General features: G+C 44.8%; 1 protein-coding gene across 1 annotated transcript in view; it reads left to right on the top strand.

Annotated features, from left to right (window-relative positions):
* Positions 1-22,580, top strand: part of kcp (kielin cysteine rich BMP regulator) — a 128,187-nt gene that overhangs the window by 58,323 nt on the left and 47,284 nt on the right. Inside the window, exons 17-24 of the mRNA XM_063072925.1 lie at positions 454-533; positions 10,246-10,339; positions 12,029-12,108; positions 15,211-15,296; positions 15,701-15,791; positions 17,346-17,445; positions 21,065-21,150; positions 21,636-21,729. Coding sequence (XP_062928995.1) covers positions 454-533; positions 10,246-10,339; positions 12,029-12,108; positions 15,211-15,296; positions 15,701-15,791; positions 17,346-17,445; positions 21,065-21,150; positions 21,636-21,729 — 711 coding nt within the window. The remainder of the gene's footprint in view (positions 1-453; positions 534-10,245; positions 10,340-12,028; positions 12,109-15,210; positions 15,297-15,700; positions 15,792-17,345; positions 17,446-21,064; positions 21,151-21,635; positions 21,730-22,580) is intronic.

Raw genomic sequence — 22,580 nt, 5'->3', positions numbered from 1 at the left:
CCCCAGTCCCGCACTCTTCCCCCCGCAGTCCCGCTCTTCCCCCCCGGTCCCGCGCTCTTCCTCCCCCGTCCTGCGCTCTCCCCCCGTCCTACGCTCTCCCCCCCAGTCCCGCGCTCTTCCCCTCCCCAGTCCCACACCTGACACCCCGCCAGTCCCATTTACAGTTTGTTCTCCTGCCAAGCCTCAAACTAAGATATTCTTCTTCAAACTTGTCAAACTGCTCTTCCTTCTACAACGTTTAAAGGCTTAAAATTGTTGCCATCGCATCACCACCTGACTATTTATCCTGCTGGTATCTTTGAGAAATGGTATGATTCTACTGTCAGTGTTCTCCAGTAAAACTGAATATGCTGATATTGGCAACTAGTTCTAAGTCACTGAGGAGCAAATATTGGTTCTGCTATGTGATCTTTGCCGAGCTGATGTCATTGGATTTCTTGTTGTCTCTGCCAGGCTGTGAGTTGGATGGAGCCATCCTGGATCATGGGCAGATAGTCACATCGCCGGATGGCTGCCAAACATGTTCTTGTCTGGTGAGTGTTGGCAAATTTTCTGCTCCAAAGTTCACACCAGACTAGCAATCTGCTGTTTTGCCCATTTTGATTCAAATGGCAGCTCATTGTCTTGAACCCCTGTCCTCAGAAATTGAATTCTGTAGTTAAACTAGGCACCTTGGATTGTGCATAATCACCCTGGATCAGAAGATCTTCCTTCCTGCATGACTACAGTGTGGTTGCATATAAATTTCCTCCCAGCCACAGGCAGAACAATCTAGCAGCTGCTCACTTATCCATCTACTTCTCCCAGTTGAAGAGGGCAGTGAACTGACCAAGAAGGATTGGCCTCCCAGTCCTAACCTGTGCCCGCACAATAATTGATGGACCGTAACTCTGATTTCAGGAATTTGCAGTTACAGGCCCATTGAAGTAAACAGACACTTGGACACACCACCAGCACTGGTCTCGAGGACGGCTATGAATGTGCAAATGAACCCTGATCTGATCAATCTGACCAGACCTTATGAATTTAATTTAAAAGAGTGGAGGGGTGGATTTGTACACATAAGCATGTGGTCACCTGTGCAGGAAAGTGTGCACGGTCCCAGCTGGTGATTTGGGCTGATTCATTGTACTTCCTAACCTGGGGCCCCAAGGCCAGGTACCCTGGCTCTGCCAATGGAACGTCCCACCTCCATGGAAACAACCCACGGGTGCTGGGGCTTAGTTTCATAGGGCTGCCCTATCACCACCACCAGGCCCCGGCCCTGCTACTGTCTCCAGCCACCCCAGAGAGCACAGACCAGCAGATCCGGCATTTGAACCGAAGCTGGAGCAGAAGGTGAACTCGAGTTGTTGGAAATGTTGAGCAGTTATTGAACAAGGCTTCTTCCCCCTTCCTCTCCAGTCTTGAAGGGTCTCGGCCGAAACGTTGACCGTTCATTCCTTTCCATAGATGCCACCCGACCTGCTGAGTTTCTCCAGCATTTTGTGCGTGCTGCATTAAATGGGGCCCCGAGGCTGAGGGGGTGGGGGGGAGGACCTATTGGCTGACGTGCCTTATCTGGATGTGCCGAAGGAGCAGCCAAGTTCTGAGAGTGGGGCAAGCTCGGTAACTCGATCCTTGCGGTTCTCACGTGTCGAGCTGCTCTGCATCTGGAAGGTTTCCAGCAGGCTCTCAGTTAACCCCTCGTGTGTCTGATGAGAATCACTTCTGGGATTTATCACCTTCAGATTGTTTACTTTGTGCAAGCTGCACGTTGACCCATCGGACTGAAGTGGAACATGCATTGCCGGATCGGCTGAGAGACAGTGAGGTTGTCAAGTTGCTCTGTAACTACCCCACTATCTCTCAGTCCTGCTTCAGTGGGGCTTGGTGACCAGGTAGCTTCTTCATCTCTTCATTTAGTTTGCCTTTCCGGCCCTTTGAGCCACACTGCTCAGCAGTTCTGCCCCCCCCTCCCCATTTAACCCTAGCCCAATCACAGGACAATTTACAATGACCAATTAACCTACCAGCCAGTACGTCTTTGGACTGTGGGAGGAAAACGGAGCGCTCGGAGGAAGCACACAACACCAGCAGGAATTGTAAGCCTTGTGTGCTAACCACTACGCCACCAGGCTGCCCCATTCCGATGTTGACCCGGGCTGTTACTGTTCCTCCTGCACTTCAGAGCTCGGGAAGGTGGTGGTGGTGAGCCACTGCTGAGATGTCAAAGGGCAATGGGGACCATATTGATTGCTTCGGAGGGATGAGGGTTTGCGAACAGGTTCAAAGGCTGCAGGAGTGCTTGGGTGAGATGATCTCACGGGGCAAAGTTGGATGGTGGGGGTGGGGGTGGGGGACAAGAGGTTGATTGATCCGGTGGTTAGACTCAGAAGGGAACTGGCAGGAAATGTTGGATTGAGGGAGGGTGTTTGTCAGGAAGCTCATTGACGTGGGGGTTGCCTGTGAGAGCTTCAGACCGCATATGCTTTTAATGAGCTGATGTTGTGAAGGCGGCTAACGAGGGAACGAATATTGAACCAGGCAGTTTTTGCTTCACCTGCTCTGCATAAAGAGCCCTTGCAGGGTTCTGGCTGCTCCGGCACCAACGGAGGTTTGGAACAAAAGGCAGTGAGCAGAGAGACTGGGCCAGGGGTCGAGAGGTCGCGAGGTTGAGGCTGGGATAAGGCTGAGCAAGAATGTGCGGGAATCTGGGACGAGAGCCAAGCTCGAAGTGACTGCATCGAGTGTTAACCAGCGATGGTCAGAAGTCGGTTTCGTTCAGTGATTTTTGGGGTGAACGTTGGGAGTGCATGGGTCAGAATTTAGGGGTCAAGGTATGTGTCAGAATGAGGTGCGATTTGAGGGTCGTTGTTGGACTCGGGGAGGAGGAGTTCAGAGTGGACATGTGACCCAAGGTGGAAATGGCCTTCAGCGTGGTGCTGGCCTTAGGGGTCGGTCAAGATGGGGTGCGAGTTGGAGTTTACAGTGGCTTGAGATGCAAGCCCAGCTCCCCATTTCTTTTCTCTTTCTCAGGCAAGTCACGAAAGATGCTGGATTAAGGAGGGGTATTTGGAGGGAATCTCACTAACATGGAGCAACAGACAATCTACTGGAGGACCTGTGGACATTTTGGGATAAAACCAGTATCAGGTCCTGATGCAGGGTTTCTGCCCGAAACACTGTCAATTCACCCTGTCCCCAGCGATGCTGCTCAACCCACTGAGTTCCTCCAGCAGACTGATTTTTGCTCCAAATTTCTCCATCTGCAGCCTTTTGTCTCCCCCTCAGTAATTTGAAGGTGTCTGCGAGAGCCTTGAGGTGACTTTGTCACACTTCCAGAATTGGCAGGAAGATGTCGGTCATCAGAGAAGGGTTCCGGTGTGCAGGCATTTCACCGCTGAAGGGGGAGAGGTATATCGGGGAGGATCAACGGGCAAATTGGCAGAAGGAAGATTAGGGGGTAGGAGGATTGCAGAGGAAGGCAGCAGGTGAGTAGAAGTAGAAGGAATGCAACATCGGGAGGATTGGATATGGATCTCCTGGGGCTGTTGTAAAGGTGAGAGGGAAGAATTACAATGAGAGTCAGTATTCAGTGAGGTAGAGAAAGTAATAAAGACTCGGCTCAAATTTCTTATCTTCATTATAATCGGTACTGGAATTTCGTGCAAAAGCTTTCAATCCTGAGAAATAAAACCCTCCAGGACAGATTTAGATACAGAATCCAGCTTCCTGTACACCATCCTAATGCTAATTGCCAGCCTGTGAGGCTCAACACAATCTAGTTGTGAAAGGACAAAGTTTAACAGTTAGCTTTTGATGCACAGAGTCACAGAGTTATAGACCATGAAAACAGGCTCTTTGGATCAACACATCCCTGCTAACCTCCTGAGCTAGTCTCATTTCCCTGCATTTGACCTACATCCCTCCAGTTCTTTCCTATCCATTTACCTATCTTTTAAATGTTGTAATCATTTCTGCTCCTATCACTCCCTCTGGCAAAGTCAAAGTATTGTGTTTCTCTTTTCTACTGTGAATGACTGCAAGAAAATGAATCTCAGGCGAGCATATGGTAACATGCACATCCTTTGAATTTTGAAGCAAATTTTTTATCAATGTATGTAAGTGTCACCATATACTACCTTGAGATTCATTTTCTTTTAGGCATTTACAGGAAAATAAAGGAACAGAATAGTAGTTATAAAAAAAAACTATACATAAATAAAGGCTGGCAAACAACCAACATGCAAAATAAGACAAGTTGTGCAAATAAAAAATAAATTAAATATTTTTTAAAAATTTTTATATATGTACAGAGAGAGAGAGAGAAAACGAACATGAGTTGTCAAGTACTTGAAAGTAATTCCATACATCCATCATCGTTTATGTGGAAAAAAAGCTTACATCTCACAAATCTTCCCCTCTCTCATTATATCATGCCCTCTCATTCTAGACACCCCAACTCTAAAAGGGAAGAAGAGAGACACAAATTTATCTTATCTATATCCATCATGACTTTATATACCTCAATAGGTCACCTCTCAGCCTTGTTCACTCCACTCCAGTCCCAGCCTATCCACTCTCTCCTCATAACTCAACCCTCCACATTCTAGCAGCATCCTTGTGAATCTTTTCTTCACATCCTTTCGCCTCAACAAATCTTTCCTGTGGTAGGATGTCCAGAACTGCACGCAGTACACAAGATGCAGTCTCACCAATGTCTTGTACAGCTGGAGCATGACGTCCCATCTGATGAAGTGGAGCATTCCGGATCCCTTCCTCAGCATCTCATCCACCTGCGTCACTGCCTTTAGGGAACTGAACTGTGTATCTGTGTCTCTGGTCTCCATCGTTATTCTAGAACAACCAGCAAAGAGGGCCAATGGATGGCAGATGGAATTTGCATTGGACAAGGGTGAAGTAGAAAGCTGAACCAGAGGCCAGTCGCTCACTGTGTATATCCCACCATTATTCAACTTTTCACAGTGCATCATTTCGTAGTAGTTCGATGTAAGTTCCACTTGCCATTCGTTGGCCCACTTTCCTAGTTTTTCTAGATCCTGTTGTAACCATAGGCAACATTCTCCATCCACTCCACGCTAATTTTGGTATCAATTTTGAGTACAAGAGCCGTGAGGTAATGTTACAGCTATATAAGATCTTAGTTAGACCCCACTTGGAGTAGTGTGTTCAGCTCTGGTCACCTCGTTACAGGAAGGATGTGGATACTATAGAGACAGTGCAGAGGAGATCTACAAGGATGTCGCCTGGATTGGGGAGCATCCCTTATGAGAATAGGTTGAGTGAACTTTATCTTTTCTCCTCGTAGCGACAGAGGATGAGAGGTGACCTGATAGAGGTGTAGAAGATGATGAGAGGCATTGATCATGTGGATAGGGCTGAAATGGCTAACACGGGGGAGGGGAGGGGGCATAGTTTTAAGGTGCTTGGAAGTAGGTACAAGGGGGATGTCTAGGTAAGTTTTTCATACAGAGAGTGGTGGGTGTGTAGAAAGCACTGCCTGCGATGCTGGGAGAGGTGGATACAATAGGGTCATTTAGAAGTCTCTTAGATAGGTACATGGAGCTATGTAAATTAGAGGGCTATGCAGTAGAGAAATTCTAGGCAGTTTCTAGAGTAGCTTAAATGGTTGGCCTGACATTGTGGGCCAAAGGGCCTGTAATGTGCTGTAGATTTTCAATGTTCTATCTACTAACTTACTAATTATACCCCCTACATTCTCAAACATTACTGATTAACACACATGATAATATTCCTGTATAACATCAAGATCTTACAGTGTTGGTGTTTCCCAACATTTCCGGCGAATGTTTGACAGGAGCTCACTTTGTTGAGGAAAGCTTGAAGTGAAGACATTTAGAGATACTGATATGTCGCTAAAAGCTATTTTCAGCTGAATGTCTGCTCCCTCCTTTGATTTAATAAGCCCAGCCTCGCAATACCTGCTTCCATCAAAGTGGAATTGCATCAAACTTAATGCTGCCCATTGGCTGAGCAATTGCGCCCCCTGGAGTCATATCTAGCACATTGATGAGTAGTGATCACAGTTGTATTCCCGGCTCTTTGCTAATTCATTGACTTCTACAGGGAAATGATGACAGAGGCAATTTAAGATTTACTGGGGTACAGTGGAAATATTGCTCTCCCTCTCACATACTACATTACCATGCATTATATTGAAAAGTATGAATCTGACAAAAAGCATTAAGCCATTAAATGCTCAACACAGAACATTTTTAAATAAAGTACATGTTATAAGAACATAAGACATTGGAACAAAATTAGGGCATTCGACGCAGCAAATCTGCTCTGCCATTCAATCATAGCTTATTTATTATCTCTCTCAACTCCATTCTCCTGTGACTTCTTTGATACCCTTACTAATCTAGAACCTATCAACCTCCTCTTTAAATATACCCAAAGATTTGGCCTCCACGGTCATCTGTGGCGATGACTTCCACAGATTCACCATCCAACGGCTGAAGGAATTTGTCCTCATCTCTGTTCTAAAGGGTTGTCCCCCAACTGTGAAGCAGTGCCTCTGGTCCTAGACTCTCACACTACAGGAAACATCTCCCCTCCCACTCTAACTAGACATTTCAATATTCGATAGGTTTCAATCACTCAGTTAGCGTCCTTCTAAACTCAAAACATTGAGGAATATGGGCATTGATCCCATCACATTTCACATGCTAATTGAGTGCTCTGCCATTTGAGCTAATTCCCCACAATGATGAAACTTAAAATACATGTTACTCGACTGAATAAAAACGACTGCCTTAGGAAAATATGTATAACATTGTTTTTAATTTTTTTAATGAGACACAGTGTGGAACATCCCATTCCCATTCTGACATGTCTATCCACGGCCTCCTCTACTGTAAAGATGAAGCCACACTCAGGTTGGAGGAACAACACCTTATATTCCGTCTGGGTAGCCTCCAACCTGATGGCGTGAACATTGACTTCTCTAACTTCCACTAATGCCCCATCTCCCCCTCGTACCCCATCCGTTATTTATTTTTATACACACATTCTTTCTCTCACTCTCCTTTTTCTCCCTCTGTCCCTCTGAATATACCTCTTGCCTATCCTCTGGGTCACCCCCCCCCTTGTCTTTCTTCCCGGACCTCCTGTCCCATGATCCTCTCGTATCCCCTTTTGCCAATCACCTGTCCAGCTCTCGGCTCTATCCCTCCCCCTCCTGTCTTCTCCTATCATTTTGGATCTCCCCCTCCCCCTCCCACTTTCAAATCCCTTACTCACTCTTCCTTCAGTTAGTCCTGACGAAGGGTCTCGGCCTGAAATGTCAACTGTACCTCCTCCTAGAGATGCTGCCTGGCCTACTGCGTTCACCAGCAACTTTGATGTGTGTTGCTTGAATTTCCAGCATCTGCAGAATTCCTCTTGTTTGTGGAATAGACCCTCCTGGCTTTTTGAGCCATGCCGGCCACCAATCCTCCAATTTTAATCCTAACCTAATCACAGGACAGTTTACAATGACCAATTAACCTACGTCTTTGGATTGTGGGAGGAAGCTGGAGGAAACACACGCGCAGTCACGGGGAGAATTTACAAACTCCTTACAGTCAGTGGCAGGAATTGAACCTGTGCCGCTGGTACTGTAAAGCAATGTGCTAACCACTACGCTACCGTGGGATCAAGACCACAACAATCTGCCACTCAGGTCACCTCAAGCACCTATCTAAGACTCCTGTAGGTGATTTTTGTAGTCAAAATATAGCAGATTTTTTTCTAATTTTTCCTGAAACACCGAACTTGTGCCACACCTAAATTATAAAATGTCCTTTCGTATATCCATCACACTTGTTTATAATGCATCAAAGTGTGCAAAATACAAACAGATAACATTTTGAAGTGGGTAGATCTTGTGTTTCAATGATTAGTTTCTTACAAGCTTTGAGAGAGGAAAATTCTTGTACAAATGAAATGAGTTGTTGAACTAATTCTACTTTGACTGCCACCAGGGACAAGGGAACCAGATGCCTTTGGAAATGCAGGTTCTCTTTCAAAGTTTGTAACTGGTTAGGTCAGGGGAAAGTCAAAGAACAATGCCAATGTTGAGAACAGTTGACTGACGTTGTATTGAAATGTATAGCAATTTTGTGGCGTGCCTGGTGTATTCTATACAAAGAATTTTATTGTCTGACTTCATCAGGAAGTTTCTTTTCCATGTAAGTTGGGTGAATTGCAGTGCTGTGCGTTTGTTTGTTTGTTAGTAATATTGTGACAAGTTTTGCTCAAACAGCACACCATAGTGAACATTCAACATCCAATAAATGGCAAGCCAACATACAGTAAGTTCTGTACAAAATGCTAGGCTTCCCTAAGGTAAGGTCCGTGCTCATCTGCAAGCCATTTTTGGTTCTGGGTGAAAGTCAAATCACTTTGATAATAGTGTGGGACAGTCTCATACATATCCTTACACTGTTTTCAGATTCTGCATGCAAATCGAAATCAGAATCAGGTGTAATATCACCAGCATATGTCGTGAAACTTGGTAACTTTGCAGCAGCAGTACAGTGCAATACATGATAATATACAGGGGAAAAAACTGTGAATTACAGTAAGTATATATATGTATGTATATACAAACGATGTAAATTAGTTGAATTAAATAAGCAGTGCAAAAAATAGAAATAAAGCATAGTGAGGTAGTGTTCATGGGTTCAATAGAAATAGTTTAACTGGTTGTTGGAATGAAGTAGGTATTCAGTCAATCTTGTTTTACAAAAGCTGCAGATTGATCATTTATTTTAATTGTTAAAGAACGATGTCCCAATATTGCCCTTTGAAGTTAGTTTCCTGTTATCTCTTTGGAAGAGAATCATTTTCCAATGATGTAACTGGCAGCACCCTGTCTTTTAACATGACCCCTTGAATATTTGGAAGAAGTTTGCAGGGAAGGCAATAGCTATATCTAGTGGTAGTAAATAAATAAAGCAGTTCTGCAAGCAGCATTGAACAGCCTTTGAGAACCAGAACATTTTTTAGTCCTTTTATTTTGCTAAGTGGCTGAAGCTTTAACAATCTATGAAGCTGGGAACTACTGCTCGACAAGGCAAGACCTGCTTCAATTGCATTGGCTTCACCTGCAAAACCTGGTCCCCACTGGTCTGTTTCTGTAGCTCATAGTCTTGTTCCTCATGTTAACGTTCCATGTCATCTGAGGCATTGTCTCCCAGGCCAGTGCCATAATCATTGTATTCCTGGTTGTTTTCTTCCCTGGTTCTCTCACTGAGGTAATGAACAACTCGCAGTTTTTGAAGAAATGAAGCATCCTCAGCTTCCTTTACCTGTATCATATTTCCCTTTGGTCTTCCCTTTATGTAATAACAATGTATAATGGATATGTTTTACCAAATAATAATATAACTTGTGTCATTATGAAGAATGCATGTCATTAATCAACAAAAGTAGTTAAGCTTCCTAAAGGTTTAGAAAAACTTTCTCAAATTTATCCCACCACGCTAGAGAAATTAGTCAGGTAATTATTCTAAATGCAATGCTGTCACTACAGGCAACACTATCACTACAGGCAACGCTGTCACTACAGGCAACACTATCACTACAGGCAATGCTGTCACTACAGGCGACGCTGTCCCTACAGGCCCTGCCACAGGCATTGAATAACTTCGCGATGTTCACTTCATTCCCGTCCCTACCTGTGCACCTTTGCCAGACCTGCACTTTGGCGTTATTCTGCTTGGTTTTCTCCACTGTGCTAAAATGGGCATTTTGTAGAATGGTCCAGTGTACACGGCCAGCTGGAATATAGGGGGTGCAAAAATCACACCTGCAGCAGCTCCAGTATCTATTCCTCCCGTTTCTTCTCAGCTAGAGTGGGTTTCACCAGTACAACCCCTGACTGGCAACAGCTCTCACCCTACAGAGCCATGTATCAATGTTCAGTCCCAAACATTCGTCTCCCTTAAATGACAGCAGTCACATCAGAGAAGTGAGTATACCTACTACAGAGGCCGTGTTCAGTAGAATGCTTGTGACTGTCTGCGTGTTTCCACGTGTGTCTGTCCAGTGTACGAGTGTATGTCTTTCATGCACGGGTGTGTAGTGAAACGCTTGTTGTTGACAGGTGCAAACTAATACCTGCTGTTGAAGGGCCTTTCTGCCATCTTCCTGCAGTGAAGAATCGGTGACTTCAGGAGAGGTGTGGAGAGACCTTCGAAAACCGAACCAATTGTTCTCCTTTCTGTTCCACAGGATGGGCAGGTTGTGTGTGAACAGAAACACTGTGCGTCTACCTGCAGGAATCCAGTCCCGGCCCAGCATGGAACCTGCTGTCCCCCCTGCGCTGGTGAGAGCCCTTTACAGGAGATTGGTATCTGTATTGGCTTACGATTGCCACGTCTACCCAGATACAGAGAAAAACTGGTCTTGCATACCGTTCGTACAGCTCAAATCATTACACAGTGCACTGAGCTACAGAAAGGAAAAATAATAACAAAGCAGAATAAAGTGTAAAAGCTACCGGAAAGGTGCAGTGCAGGTGAACGATGAAGTGCAAGACTGGGAGGACAAGAGTCAGTTTATTGTACAGGAGGTCCATTCACGACTCTGATAACAGCAGGATAGAAAGTGTGCTTAAGACTGGTGGCACATGCTTTCAGACTTTAGTATCTTCTCCACGGACTGAGAGGGGAGAAGGCAGAATATCTGGGGTGAGTGAGGTCTTAGATTATGTTAGCTGCTTCACTACGCCAGCAAGAAGCATGACAATCCGTAGAGGGAAGGCTGGTTTCTGTGATGTGCTGAGCTGTGTCCACAATCGTTCAGTAGTTTGGTAATCCATATTATACATACAGTACCTCCTCACAATTATTCATTCAGCTATGCAGGGCCATGTTCTTTCTGAAGGCCACACACTCTGATGAATTACATTCGTTTGCTGTCACATAGTAATTAACCCATGTACCCTTACATACATACATGTATGTGTGTGTTCTCTCACTACTCGCCTCATTTTGTACTCCCACTTCCACACGTGCAATCACAAACTCAGTCTCGTATGTGAAGTCAAAATCCTGTCCCTCCCTCCATCTGTACTGGCACCAGTGCATGGGATAAGAAAGCAGAGATTAGGCACGAAATCTCCCATAAATTGGAGTGGACTGCAGCTAATTCTGTTCCTGAGCCAATCAGAAACGTTTCCTGAGACATTCTTCATCTAGAACACAATGAATGGAGGGAATCCTTGTATGATTTCTCTCCTTAATAAAGAAATGTCCGCAGTTGCCATCTAATTTACTTAGATATTTGACCTGCCAACCAAATATTGAAAGAGCTGGATAGTCTGGATGTGGAGAGAAAGTTTCAAATAGTGGGAGAGTATTGGACCAGAGATGCTGCCTCAGATCAGAAGGAGATCCCTTTAGAACTGAGATGAAGAAGAATTTCTTGAAATAGAGGGACCAGTTGCCACAGATTTCACTGGGCTTCATTGCTATAGACAGCTAGGGAAGCCAAGTCATTTGGTATATTTAAAGCAGGGGGTGATTGGTGATTAATAGGGGTGCCAATGGTTTCAGGGAGAAGGCAGGAGATGGGGATTGAGTGAAAATAAATCAGCCGTGATCGAATAGAGGAACAAAACTGATGGACCAAAAAGCCTAATTCTGCTCCTGTGCTTTATGGTCATGCAGTCATTTCATCCCCATTCCTCACTGTCTCCACACCCTCACTCCTCGCACTTCATGACTGCCAATGCTATTATCATTCGTTCCTCTCCGTCACTCTCCATCCCACCAGAATCATGCCCCTGGCTCCCAGCGTTTGGGTCTCCCTCACCCAGATCTCTGCCCCTATGGCCAAACTGAAAAGAATGTCAGGAGAAACTAATACTGCTTGGTTCTCTATCTACTTGCCAGTCAGTGACAGCAATCTCAGTTTTACTGTTCCTTTAAGCTGCTACTAGAATTAATTGTGGAAGATTTCAGATAGTTATCTATCCTGCAGTTAACATCAGCATGACTGTCTGTCTCTGTAGACTGTTCTCTCAATGGACAGGTATACCTGAATGGTGAGAAGGTGCCCACTGGAGATCCGTGTACAGATTGTAGTTGTCAGGTAAGATATCTCTCTACAAAAGCACTCTGAAATCCTGTCTATTACCCAGTCGTTCTTATTTGCTTCTTTGTCTACTTCAGTTAGCTTTAGTTAACCTTGTTAGACCCCGCTTGGAGTACTGTGCTCAGCTCTGGTCACCTCACTGCAGGAAGGATGTGGAAACCATAGAAGAGGTGCAGAGAAGATTTGCAAGGTTGTTCCCTGGATTGGGGAGCATGCCTTATGAGAATAGGTTGAGTGAACTTGGCCTTTTCTCTTCAGAGTGACGGAGGATGAGAGGTGACCTGATAGAGGTGTGTAAGATGATGAGGGGCATTGATCATGTGGATAGTCAGAGGCTTTTTCCCCAAGGCTGAAATGATTAACACAAGGGGGCATAGTTTTAAGGTGCTTGGAAGTAGATACAAGGGGATGTCAGAGATAAGTTTTTCACACAGAGAGTGGTGGGTGCGTGGAATGTACTGCGGCAATGGTGGTGGAGGCGGATACAATAGGATCTTTTAAGAGACTCTTAGATAAGTATGTGAAGCTTAGAAAAATAGAGGTCTATGCGCTAGGGAAATTCTAGGCAGTTTCCGGAGAAGGTTACATGGTCGACACAACATTGTGGACAGAAAAGCCTGTAATGTGCTGTAGATTTCTATGTTTCCATGTTAATGTGAAGGACACTCTCAGTTTGAAAGCTAATGCATGTACAGTGCGGGTCAGATGCAAAAACCATCTCTTCCTACACTGTCCCCATCAAATATGCCAGAAATGGTTCAGCTTGGATTAGACATAGAACACAGCTCCCTCGCATTCATCCATCAAATACTTACAGTCATGGTGCAGTAACTTACTGATTCAGTTATTGGTAAGGAAGGCAAATGCAATGTTAGCATTTATCTCAAGGGGGCTAGAGTATAAAAGCAAGGATATAATGCTAAGACTTATAAGGCCTTGGTCAGATCACATTTTGGAGTATTGCGAGCAGTTTGTGCCTCTTCTCTAAGCAAACAACAATGTGCTGGCATTGGAGAAAGCCAGCGGAGGTTTACGGGAGTGACGCTGGGAGTGAAAGGGTGAACATGTGAGGAACTCAGCAAGCCAAGCAGCATCTATGGAAAAAAGTACAGTCGACGTTTCAGGCCAAACCCCTTCAGCAGGACTGGAGAGAAAAGGCTGAGGAGTAGATTTAAAAGGTGGAGGGGAGAGGAGAGAAATCTCCCGGGTGATACCTGGAGGGGGAGGGATGAAGTAAAGAGCCGGGTAGTTGATTGGTGAAAGAGACAGAAGGTCATGGAGAGGGAGGGGGCAGGAACACCAGAGGGAGGTGATGGATGGGCAAGAGGATAAAGTGAGGGAGGGAAAAGGGAATGAGAATGATGAAGGGAGGTTGGGGGGCATTAGTGGCAGTTTGAGAAATCAATGTTCATGCCATCAGGTTGGAGGCTAACCAAAAGGAATATAAGGAGTTGCTCCTCCAACCTAAGTGTGGCCTCATCACAACAGTGGAAGAGGCCACGGATGGACATACCAGAATGGAAATGGGAAATGGAATTAAAATGGGTGGCCACTGGGAGATCCCACTGTTTCTGGTGGATGGAGCGTAGATGCTTGGTGAAGCGGACTCCCATTCTACGTCGGGTCTCACTGATATACAAGTGGCCACACAGGGAGCACCGGACACAGTAAAAGACCCCAACTGACTCACAGCTGGAAGGACCGTTCAGAGCCCTGAATGGTACTGAGAGAGGGGGTGTAGGGGCAGGTGTAGCACTTGTTCCATTTGCAAGGATAAGTGCCAGGAGGGAGATCAGTGGGGAGGGATGAATGGACAAGGGAGTCGCACAGGGAGCAATCCCTGTGGAAAGCAACAAGTGGGGGGAAGGAAAGATGTGCTTGGTGGTGGGATCCCATTAGAGGTGGCGGAAGTTTCGGAGAAATATGTGCTGGACGTGGAGGCTGGTGAGGTGGCAGGTGAGGACAAAAGGAACCCTATTCCTGGTAGGGTGGTGGGAAGATGGGGTAAGTGAGACCCGACATAGTTTGGGAGACCTCTTTGCCAATCAATTATGTTCCGTCTGCCTGAATAAGCGGGATCTCCCAGTGGCCACCCATTTTAATGTCCATCCATAGCCTCTTCCACTGTCATGATGAGGCCACACTTAGGTTGGAGGAACAACACCTTATATTCTGTTTGGGTAGCCTCCAACCTGATGGCATGAACATCGATTTCTCAGACTTCCAGTAATGCCCCCCAACAAACCCCCCTCACCATTTTCCATCCCCTTTTCCCTCCCTCACCTTATCTCCTCGCTGGCCCATTGCCTCCCGTTGGGGCTCCCCCCCCCCACTACCTTTATCTTTCTCCCTTAGCCTACTGTCTCTTTCACCGATCAACTTCCCAGCTTTATACTTCATCCCTCCCCCTCCAGGTTTCACCTATCACCTAGTGTTTATCTCTCCCTCCCCGCACCTTTTAAATCTATTCATCTTTCTTTCTCCAGTCTTGCCGAAGGGTCTTGGCCTGAAACATCGACCATGCTTTTTTCCCTAGATGCTGCCTGGCCTGCTGAGTTCCTCCAGCACCTTGTGTGTGTTGCTCAGATTTCCAGCATCTGCAGATTTTCTCTTGTTTATGAGGAGTATTTGATGGCTCTGGGACTGTAGTTGCTGCATTTTGGAAGAACAAGGAGGCATCTCAATGAAACTTAATTGAAAACTTGAAAGGCTTAAATAAAGTGGAAGTGGAGAGGATGTTTCCTATAGTGGGAGAGTCTAGGACCGGAGGGCACAGTCTCAGAATAGAGGGACGTCCATTTAGGACAGAGATGAGGAGGGGTTGGGGAATCTATGAAATTCATCACCACTATGGAGGCCAAGATGTTGGGTATATTTAAAGTGGAGGGAAAATAAATCAGCCGTGATGGAATACTGGAGCAGACTCGATGGGCCAAATTCCTAATTCTGCACCTATGTTTTATGGTCTTACACAGAGCAGATCTAGCATGCACATCCTTCTGTTTCTTCCCGTCATACACGTGTGGTAATATGATATGTTGTTGCTGCTGCAGACACACAGGGCTCTCTAACATAGAAACGTTTTGTGTTTTCCCACAGGATGGAGATGTTCACTGTGCAGCAGTGTCCTGTCAGGCTGTGACTTGCAGGGACCCCGTCCAGGAACCAGGCGAATGCTGTCCCAGGTGCTCAGCTTAATGCGCCAGTGGGGAAGGTCTTGGGGTTTGAGGTCAAAGGAGATGGCTCAGTTCCATGCCTAGTTTGTGGGGCTCGGCACTGTGTCTGCTTCATGGGGCTCAGTACAGACCCAATGAACTCCTGGTTTTGTGTATCGAAGTGTCTTGGTTTGCTGAATGGGTAGGCTACAGGGTATTTAAACCTTTGGGGTTTAAAATTACTTTGAAAGTTAATTTCCAGATCTCCTGGCCCCTCCACTGAGCTTCCCTCGTATCCCAGAGAGCATGTTGAGCTTATCTTCACGTGTAACGCGTGGTGTGTTTGGTGCAGCGAGGAGTGCCCGACTCATTGATGGACTGGATATGCCTGCAGGTAGGGCAGTAAACTCTGACATGTCTCTCTTAACTGGCAGGTGTACAGAGTGCAAGTACGAATCTCGAACCTTCTCTGATGGACAGACTTTCATACCTTGGTCAAAACCCTGCCTGAGCTGCCGTTGTGAGGTGAGTGTGAAACACCATTGCTAAATGATAGTGTCAGCTCACTCAAACGCACAATTCGAGGGTAAATATCAGGTACCACCTGTGTATCTCAGGTCTTCTCCCCACCTGAAAGCTGGTGGAGCAGAGTTAAACCCATGGTATTCCCCACCTAAAGTGACCTGAATACACAGGTGTCTAGTTTCTGCTCTCTCTCTCCCACTCCTCCCTGACCTTAGCAAAGTTCCAGCTGATTTAAGGCTGATTTATACTTGTGCGTACTAGCTTACGCTGTAGCCTACGCAAGTGGGCTACGCTGTTGTGAGCATTTATACTTGTGCGTTTGGTGTGTCTGCGTCTCTCTGCAATTCACCTAGCAGAAACTAGACACCTGTGTATTCAGGTCACTTTAGGTGAAACTCAACACGAAGAAACTCAAACTTCAAACAATGGCGACTGAAACTGAAGGAGGGTGAATTTTCTGTGCTTGTCCGGCCACTGAGAGACATGGACGAGGAAGTGCATTTCAAATATTTTCGGATGTCGGCAGGTAGATTTGACGGTTTGATTCATCGTCTCCAACCATTTATTTCGCATCAGTGTACGCACAGTATACTCAGAGACTGGCAATCACCATTCGAGTTTTAGCTTCAGGTGCAAGTCAACAGGCTGTAGCAGCTAGCTACAAACTGGCGTCAAGCACAGGGTCCTTCATAATTTCGGAGGTCTGAAGCTTTATGGAAAGCATTGCAGCCAGAGTTCCTTCCCTGCCCTTCAGTCGCCCAATGGGAAGCTATTGCAGCGTAGGAGGAAATGTGATGCTACCAAGCAGACCAATCACAGTTGTTCAGTCTGCGTTGCCGCAACGCATAGTTACATTTTGGGAGAGGTGCGCATTACACTACGGCGTAGGGTACAGCGTAGGGTATGCAGCTACGCCGTACCTACGGTGTACATTTGATGCACAAGTATAAATCAGCCTTTAGTGCAATGTTTGGCTGTCCATCTGCATGTTTCCTCATTTTAGTTCATGAGATATTAACATTACTGGCAAGATGCATTTGTTGTGTAATCCTGGTGGTGATTTACTGCTGTCCACAGTAGATAATGGATTACTAGACCACTTCTGAGGGATGTTGGCCCCAAGTCAAGTGTAAACTAGACTGGGTGACGACGGCCCATTTGAAAGATATGAGTGAACCAGATAAAATTTTACAATAATTCAGTAGCTTCTTGATCACTATGATGGAGACTCACTGTTTTTGATTAAATAATCAATTTTAAATTTTGGAGTAACTGTTTTAGTATTGGAACTTCTGAGTCTGAATCATTGTTAAGAGATAAGAGTACCATCTATACCACCCACCATCACAACTTGTTCAATCTAATGTAAAGGATCTGCAGGTCCTTTCAGTTGGAAATGATTGGAGTCATGCATCATAATCTCAGCTCACTTGCTGACACAGGATTTCACACTGGTTTTTATGGGGAAGCAGATAGGGATTTTTTGCTCTACCTCAACTTCAGTTGCTGAAATGCATCTAAGATTCATGATATCGTTGATCTCTTCTTTGATAGGCTGGTGAAGTATCTTGTGACCGAATGGCCCAGAATTGCCCACCTGTTCGATGTAGTCATCCAGCCAACTTGGTTGGACAGTGCTGCCCATCGTGCGACAGTGAGTACTCATGTGATCCTGAGAGTTTCCTACTGGAGCAATTGGGAAAAGCAACTGGAGGAACCAAAAGCAAAGTTCAAAGTAAATTTATTATCAAAGTACATACTAGTCACCACGTACATCCCTGAGATTCATTTTCTTGTGGGCATACTCAACAAATCTATAGAACAGGATCGATGAATGACTGCCAAACTTGGGCTTTCAACCAGCGTGCAGAAGACAACAAACCGTGCAGATGCAAAAAGAAGAAACAATATTATAAATAAATAAGAAATAAATATTGAGAACAAGAAATGAAAAGCCCTTGAAGGTGACTCCATTGATTATGGTAACATTTCAGTGATGGTCAAGTGAAGTTGAGTGAACTTATCCCCTTTGTTCAAGGAGACCCTGACGGCTGAGGAGTAGTAATGGTTCCTGAACAAGGTGGAGCAAACTCTAAGGATAGCAGCAGTGTGAGGAGAGCATGTCCTGGGAGGTGATACCAATAGAACATACAACCAGTCAGATTCACAGAGATAAACCAAGTATGGCTATCCAGGAACACTGACAGAAATGCAGACACTAGGATGATGATAAACCTTCAGCTCTCTGTGGGATAGGTTGATGGTGGATTTGAGGGATCTGACAAAACAGTGAACATTAGTTTTTTTTTTAACTTGCTGTAAGTTCAGTTATGAATATGTTGCCACAATATGACATTTCAAACTGGTTAGAGTAGTGAAGCATTTTACAGTTGACCAAATTTTTATAGGAGTCTCTTCTCCAGTGCTACTATTCTATAGGACTCATTTGTTTTATGGCAAGTCACTTCTGTAATGAGTGCTAGATTTGAAGGGGTGGCTTGTTTATCTGTGTCCTTGGATGGGTAAACCAGGCCATTCAAAGTATTTGTCACAGGTCATTAAGTTGCCTCATTCAGTACTTAATGGTGTTTTCCTGCACCAAAGAAACAAGTTGTGGTCTCAGTCATTCTGTGCATCTATAAATTACATTTTTCAGCATTTTAACGTATTTACACTTTTAATGTCAAGGTCTGAAATCAGAGTTGAGTTTATTGTCATACATAAAGATACATGTCTGCACAGGTACAATAAAATACTTCCGTGTAGCAGCATCATAGGCAAATAGCATCAGACACACAATATTCACAAGAAAACCAACAAGTTAACAACATAAAAGACAGAACACAGAACAAAAAAAGCCAATGTAGTTTAAAATAGGCATTTTGTTGCAGTACTGAGCTAGTGGTTATCATTGTGCAGGATGGTGGAGTTCTGTGTCCCCTGCCCAAAGGTAGCTTGGAGAAAATGACATGGCCTGGATGGTAGGGATCTTTAATGATAGAGGTCAGTGCCTCACATAGATACTACTGAAGATGGGGAGGGATATGCCAGTGATGTATTGAGTTGAGTGCTTCTGTCTACTTTCTCTGAAGTATCTTACATTGTGGGTTGTTGTCAGAGAGACTATATATAACAACTTGTTACACAAAGTGAGCATGAGACAATGGAAAGCATTGCTATGAACATATTTTGACTTTCCAGGTACAGGCCCATGAGTGACTGCACAGCTAATTTAGTGAGCAGGTGCGAAGTGAGGAATGGGAGCCTGGTGCAGTATGTTAAATCCCCATCTGTGAATCAGCAGATCCTGCTCGAGTCCCATTTACTAAACTTCACAAAATTCAGTTTTTTTTTAAATTGCAAAAGTGAAGTTTACATTTTCAGATCATAAATGAAGGAGCAGGGACGTTTTCTTCTAATGAAAGATTAGATCAAAACTTCTTCAGGTGAATGTCATTTAAAGAGAATTTGGGAAGGTTGTCCCAGTGTCCTTGTCAAATGTTATCCCTTTACCAACAGCGTTAAACAGATTATGTAACCAGTTATTACCACTTCACTTACTGGAGCTTGCATAATGATACACTAAAATTCAGCTTCAGTTTGGGAGATTGAAATCTCCAGAGAAATGCAAATTTTGAATAGAACCAAGTGTGATGTTGAGTGTGAGGCAGGAGAAAATTGATATATTTAGTTATTTTTTAAATTTTTATTGAGATACGGAGTGGAATAAGCCCTCCTGAACATAGGTGTATCGGTTTGGGTTACCCGGAGAAATTGGCGGAAGCAGAGCACTGCATTCGCAATGGCCATAGGATTGACTTTGACAGCACAAAACTACTGGGCTGCACCAAGGTCTTTTGGGACCACCTGGTAAAGGAAGCTATTAAAACTAGAGGAAGAGAATTTTAACAAATATGAAGGTCTCATTCTAAGTAAGAACTAGAATTCAATTATAACCAAGGTGGGAGAGCAGAAACCTGATTGGATGAGGACTAACCAATCAGGAGGGACAGAACACAGGGGTATAAATACCACCAGACTAGACTTACCCAGGTATCGTCCGAGAAGAAGATGGCAGAGTTTGTCATCGAAACTTCAGTTATAATCAACACCTATACCCAGCTTGAAGCCCGAGAAGAGTTTACTCGTGATCCAGCATGGTCCATGACTTGAGTTTTAGTCATGTATTCATCCACATACAGAAGGCATGAAGATGCTCGGACAACTGACGATTTATTCCAATTAGTCAGTTTACAACTCTCTCCAGACTGTGAGCCCATGTCCAGTGTCAGCCAGGTGAATCCTAACTGCACACAGAAGATGCTGGAAATACCCAACAATTGTCTCCACGTGTGTGGGAAGAGCAATAGATCAGAACCAAAGCAAAATGAAAGCAAGTTAGAATTAAGTTCCAAAGAGAGTGAGGAGCGATGGATGGGACAAAGGGAGTACCTGTGATTAGTGTGAGATCAGGGTCTCCACAGAGATGGGTGGTAAAGATCCTCTAGCCAGTGGCTAATGGGGCAGTTTAATGGTGCAATCGTGGAAATGTAATGTGTCTTAAATTGTGGATACATAGGACATACCCAGCAAGTCAGCCTATACTAATGGAAGGAGAAAACTGAGCCTGGATCATAGATAGACAGCTTGCCCCAGAAAGGGCTGGCTCAGCTACAGAGGGGGAATACAAGTTGCCTGAAATCTGAACCTAAAGGCAGCAATGTGTCCAGCAGGGAGATGAGGTGCTGCTCTCCAGGTTTGTGCCGGACCCACAGATAGATATGTCGGAGTGGCACTATAATTCTCTACCCACTCCCACTCTCTCAGCTGGCACACCTGACAAACTGGACATGTCCTGCTGCCTCATTATTTGCAACACATTAGAGTTCCTTGTCTATATTTTGAGCCCCTAACCCAATTGATGGATAGACCCACACAAATTATCTCCATGGCAACCGTGTTACACTCTTATGCAGAAATTCGCCTTACATCCCTCCTCACTTCTCTACAATTTAGTACTAGCTTGTCTTCTCTCTTTCCCAATTGAAGCATCAGTTCTGTCACTTTCCACAGATACTGACAACCTGTTGAGTGTTTCTGACATTTTCTGCTTTCGTTTCTGAGTTACACTTTTTAAACGTTCATATACAATTGAATTCCCACTTCAGATTCGTGACTGGGAAGTATGTTAAAGTTGAGGAATATCTTGTGCAACATTACTCAAAGTGTTGTTGCTGATCTAAGATAACATTTGTCCTTTTCCCCTTGTGCAGTGTGTGAGTACGAGAACACGCTCATTAACAACGGTCAGACATTCCAGCCGCCATTTGCTGGGCCCTGCATTCAGTGTACCTGCACAGTGAGTATATGTTCTCAAACAATGACCGCTGGTATACATGTACATTTTAAAAACAGCTTTCTGGGTTCGGATTCGGAGTATGTGGGAAGTTTACAAAAACCCTCCACTTTGATATGTAGCAACACACAAAAAATTTCTGGGGGAACTTAGCAAGTCAGGCAGCATCTATTGAGAGGAGTAAACAGTTAACATTTCAGGCTGGGGTCCATTGTCAGGGGACTGGAAAAGAAGGGGGCAGAAGTCAGAATGAGAAGGTGGGGGGAGAGAAAGGAATACGAGCTGGCAGGTGTTAGGTGAGACCAGGTGAAGGGAAAGGTGGATGGCTTTCAAGGATGGTTTTGTACTGGCAAAAGAAGAAAGTTTGTGAACAAATCCAAGATCAGGCAGTAACACATGTTGGGATGAAAACAGTTTGGGGTTGAAAGCTATGAGGGGATATTGAGAGAAGAATTCTGATGCTGTATTTGAAACATTTCTTTGCTCAGGATGGAAATGTACGATGTCAAGAGGAGGTCTGCCAGTCTCTGCCTTGTGCCAAACCATTCAAACCTCCAGACCAGTGCTGTCCTACGTGTAAAGGTAGGTAACCCTCTGAATCAACATCCCCAGTGATGCCTCAAACCATGACTTATGAATTCCCAAGCTCATAATCCCCTTCCCACAGTTTAATTTCAAGTCCTGATCCACATCCCTGACCCCACAAGTTTAGACTGACCATGTCAAGTATCATGCCCTTGGCTACAATCATCTGGGAGCTTGCTGGACATCTGGAAGACACAGACTCCGGGTTGCATTGGGGGAGGGGACTGGATTCAGAATGAGGACTATGCCTGAGCCCAGGGTGCAGGTCCAGTTCAATTCACGATATTAGTTACCCAGGTATCATAAGGGGAGATTTCAGAGCTGCAGGTTAATGGTCTGTAACTGCCAATGTACACTGCAGCTTATTTGCCAGACGTACTGGTGAGGGATAGATCAATAATGTGACAACGTCACAGTTGGATTAGACCCTGTACAGAGTACTGTGTACGGTACTGTTTTTTTTATTTTAGCTAACAAATATGGTAGAAGCAGTCATAAGGAGGTTTGCTCGACTGATATCTGGAATGGGTGGGTTGTGACGTTGATAGGATCCTGAAGGGTTTCTAATAGGATAGATGTGGAGGCGACTATTTCTGTATCTTGCAAAACCTAAAACCTCAGCATTTAATATAAGAAATCATCCATTTAAGACAGATTGGGCAAATCCTTTGAGGATTCTGAGGCTTTAGCACTCTTCCTCAAAAGGCAGTGGAAGCAGAATATCTTTAAGACAGTGATGAATTAATTCTGGATGAGCAAATGCATGAACAATTACCAGGGATGGGGTAAATGCAGAGCTGAGGTTACTGTGGGTATTTAATGTTTCAGTAATATTGTGAATATATTGT

The sequence above is a fragment of the Mobula hypostoma genome, chromosome 20 (genome assembly GCF_963921235.1).
Source record: "Mobula hypostoma chromosome 20, sMobHyp1.1, whole genome shotgun sequence".
NCBI classification, from domain to species: Eukaryota; Metazoa; Chordata; class Chondrichthyes; order Myliobatiformes; family Myliobatidae; genus Mobula; species Mobula hypostoma.
Note: the sequence above shows the minus strand (reverse complement) of the source record. Positions and strands in the feature narration are given on the sequence as shown.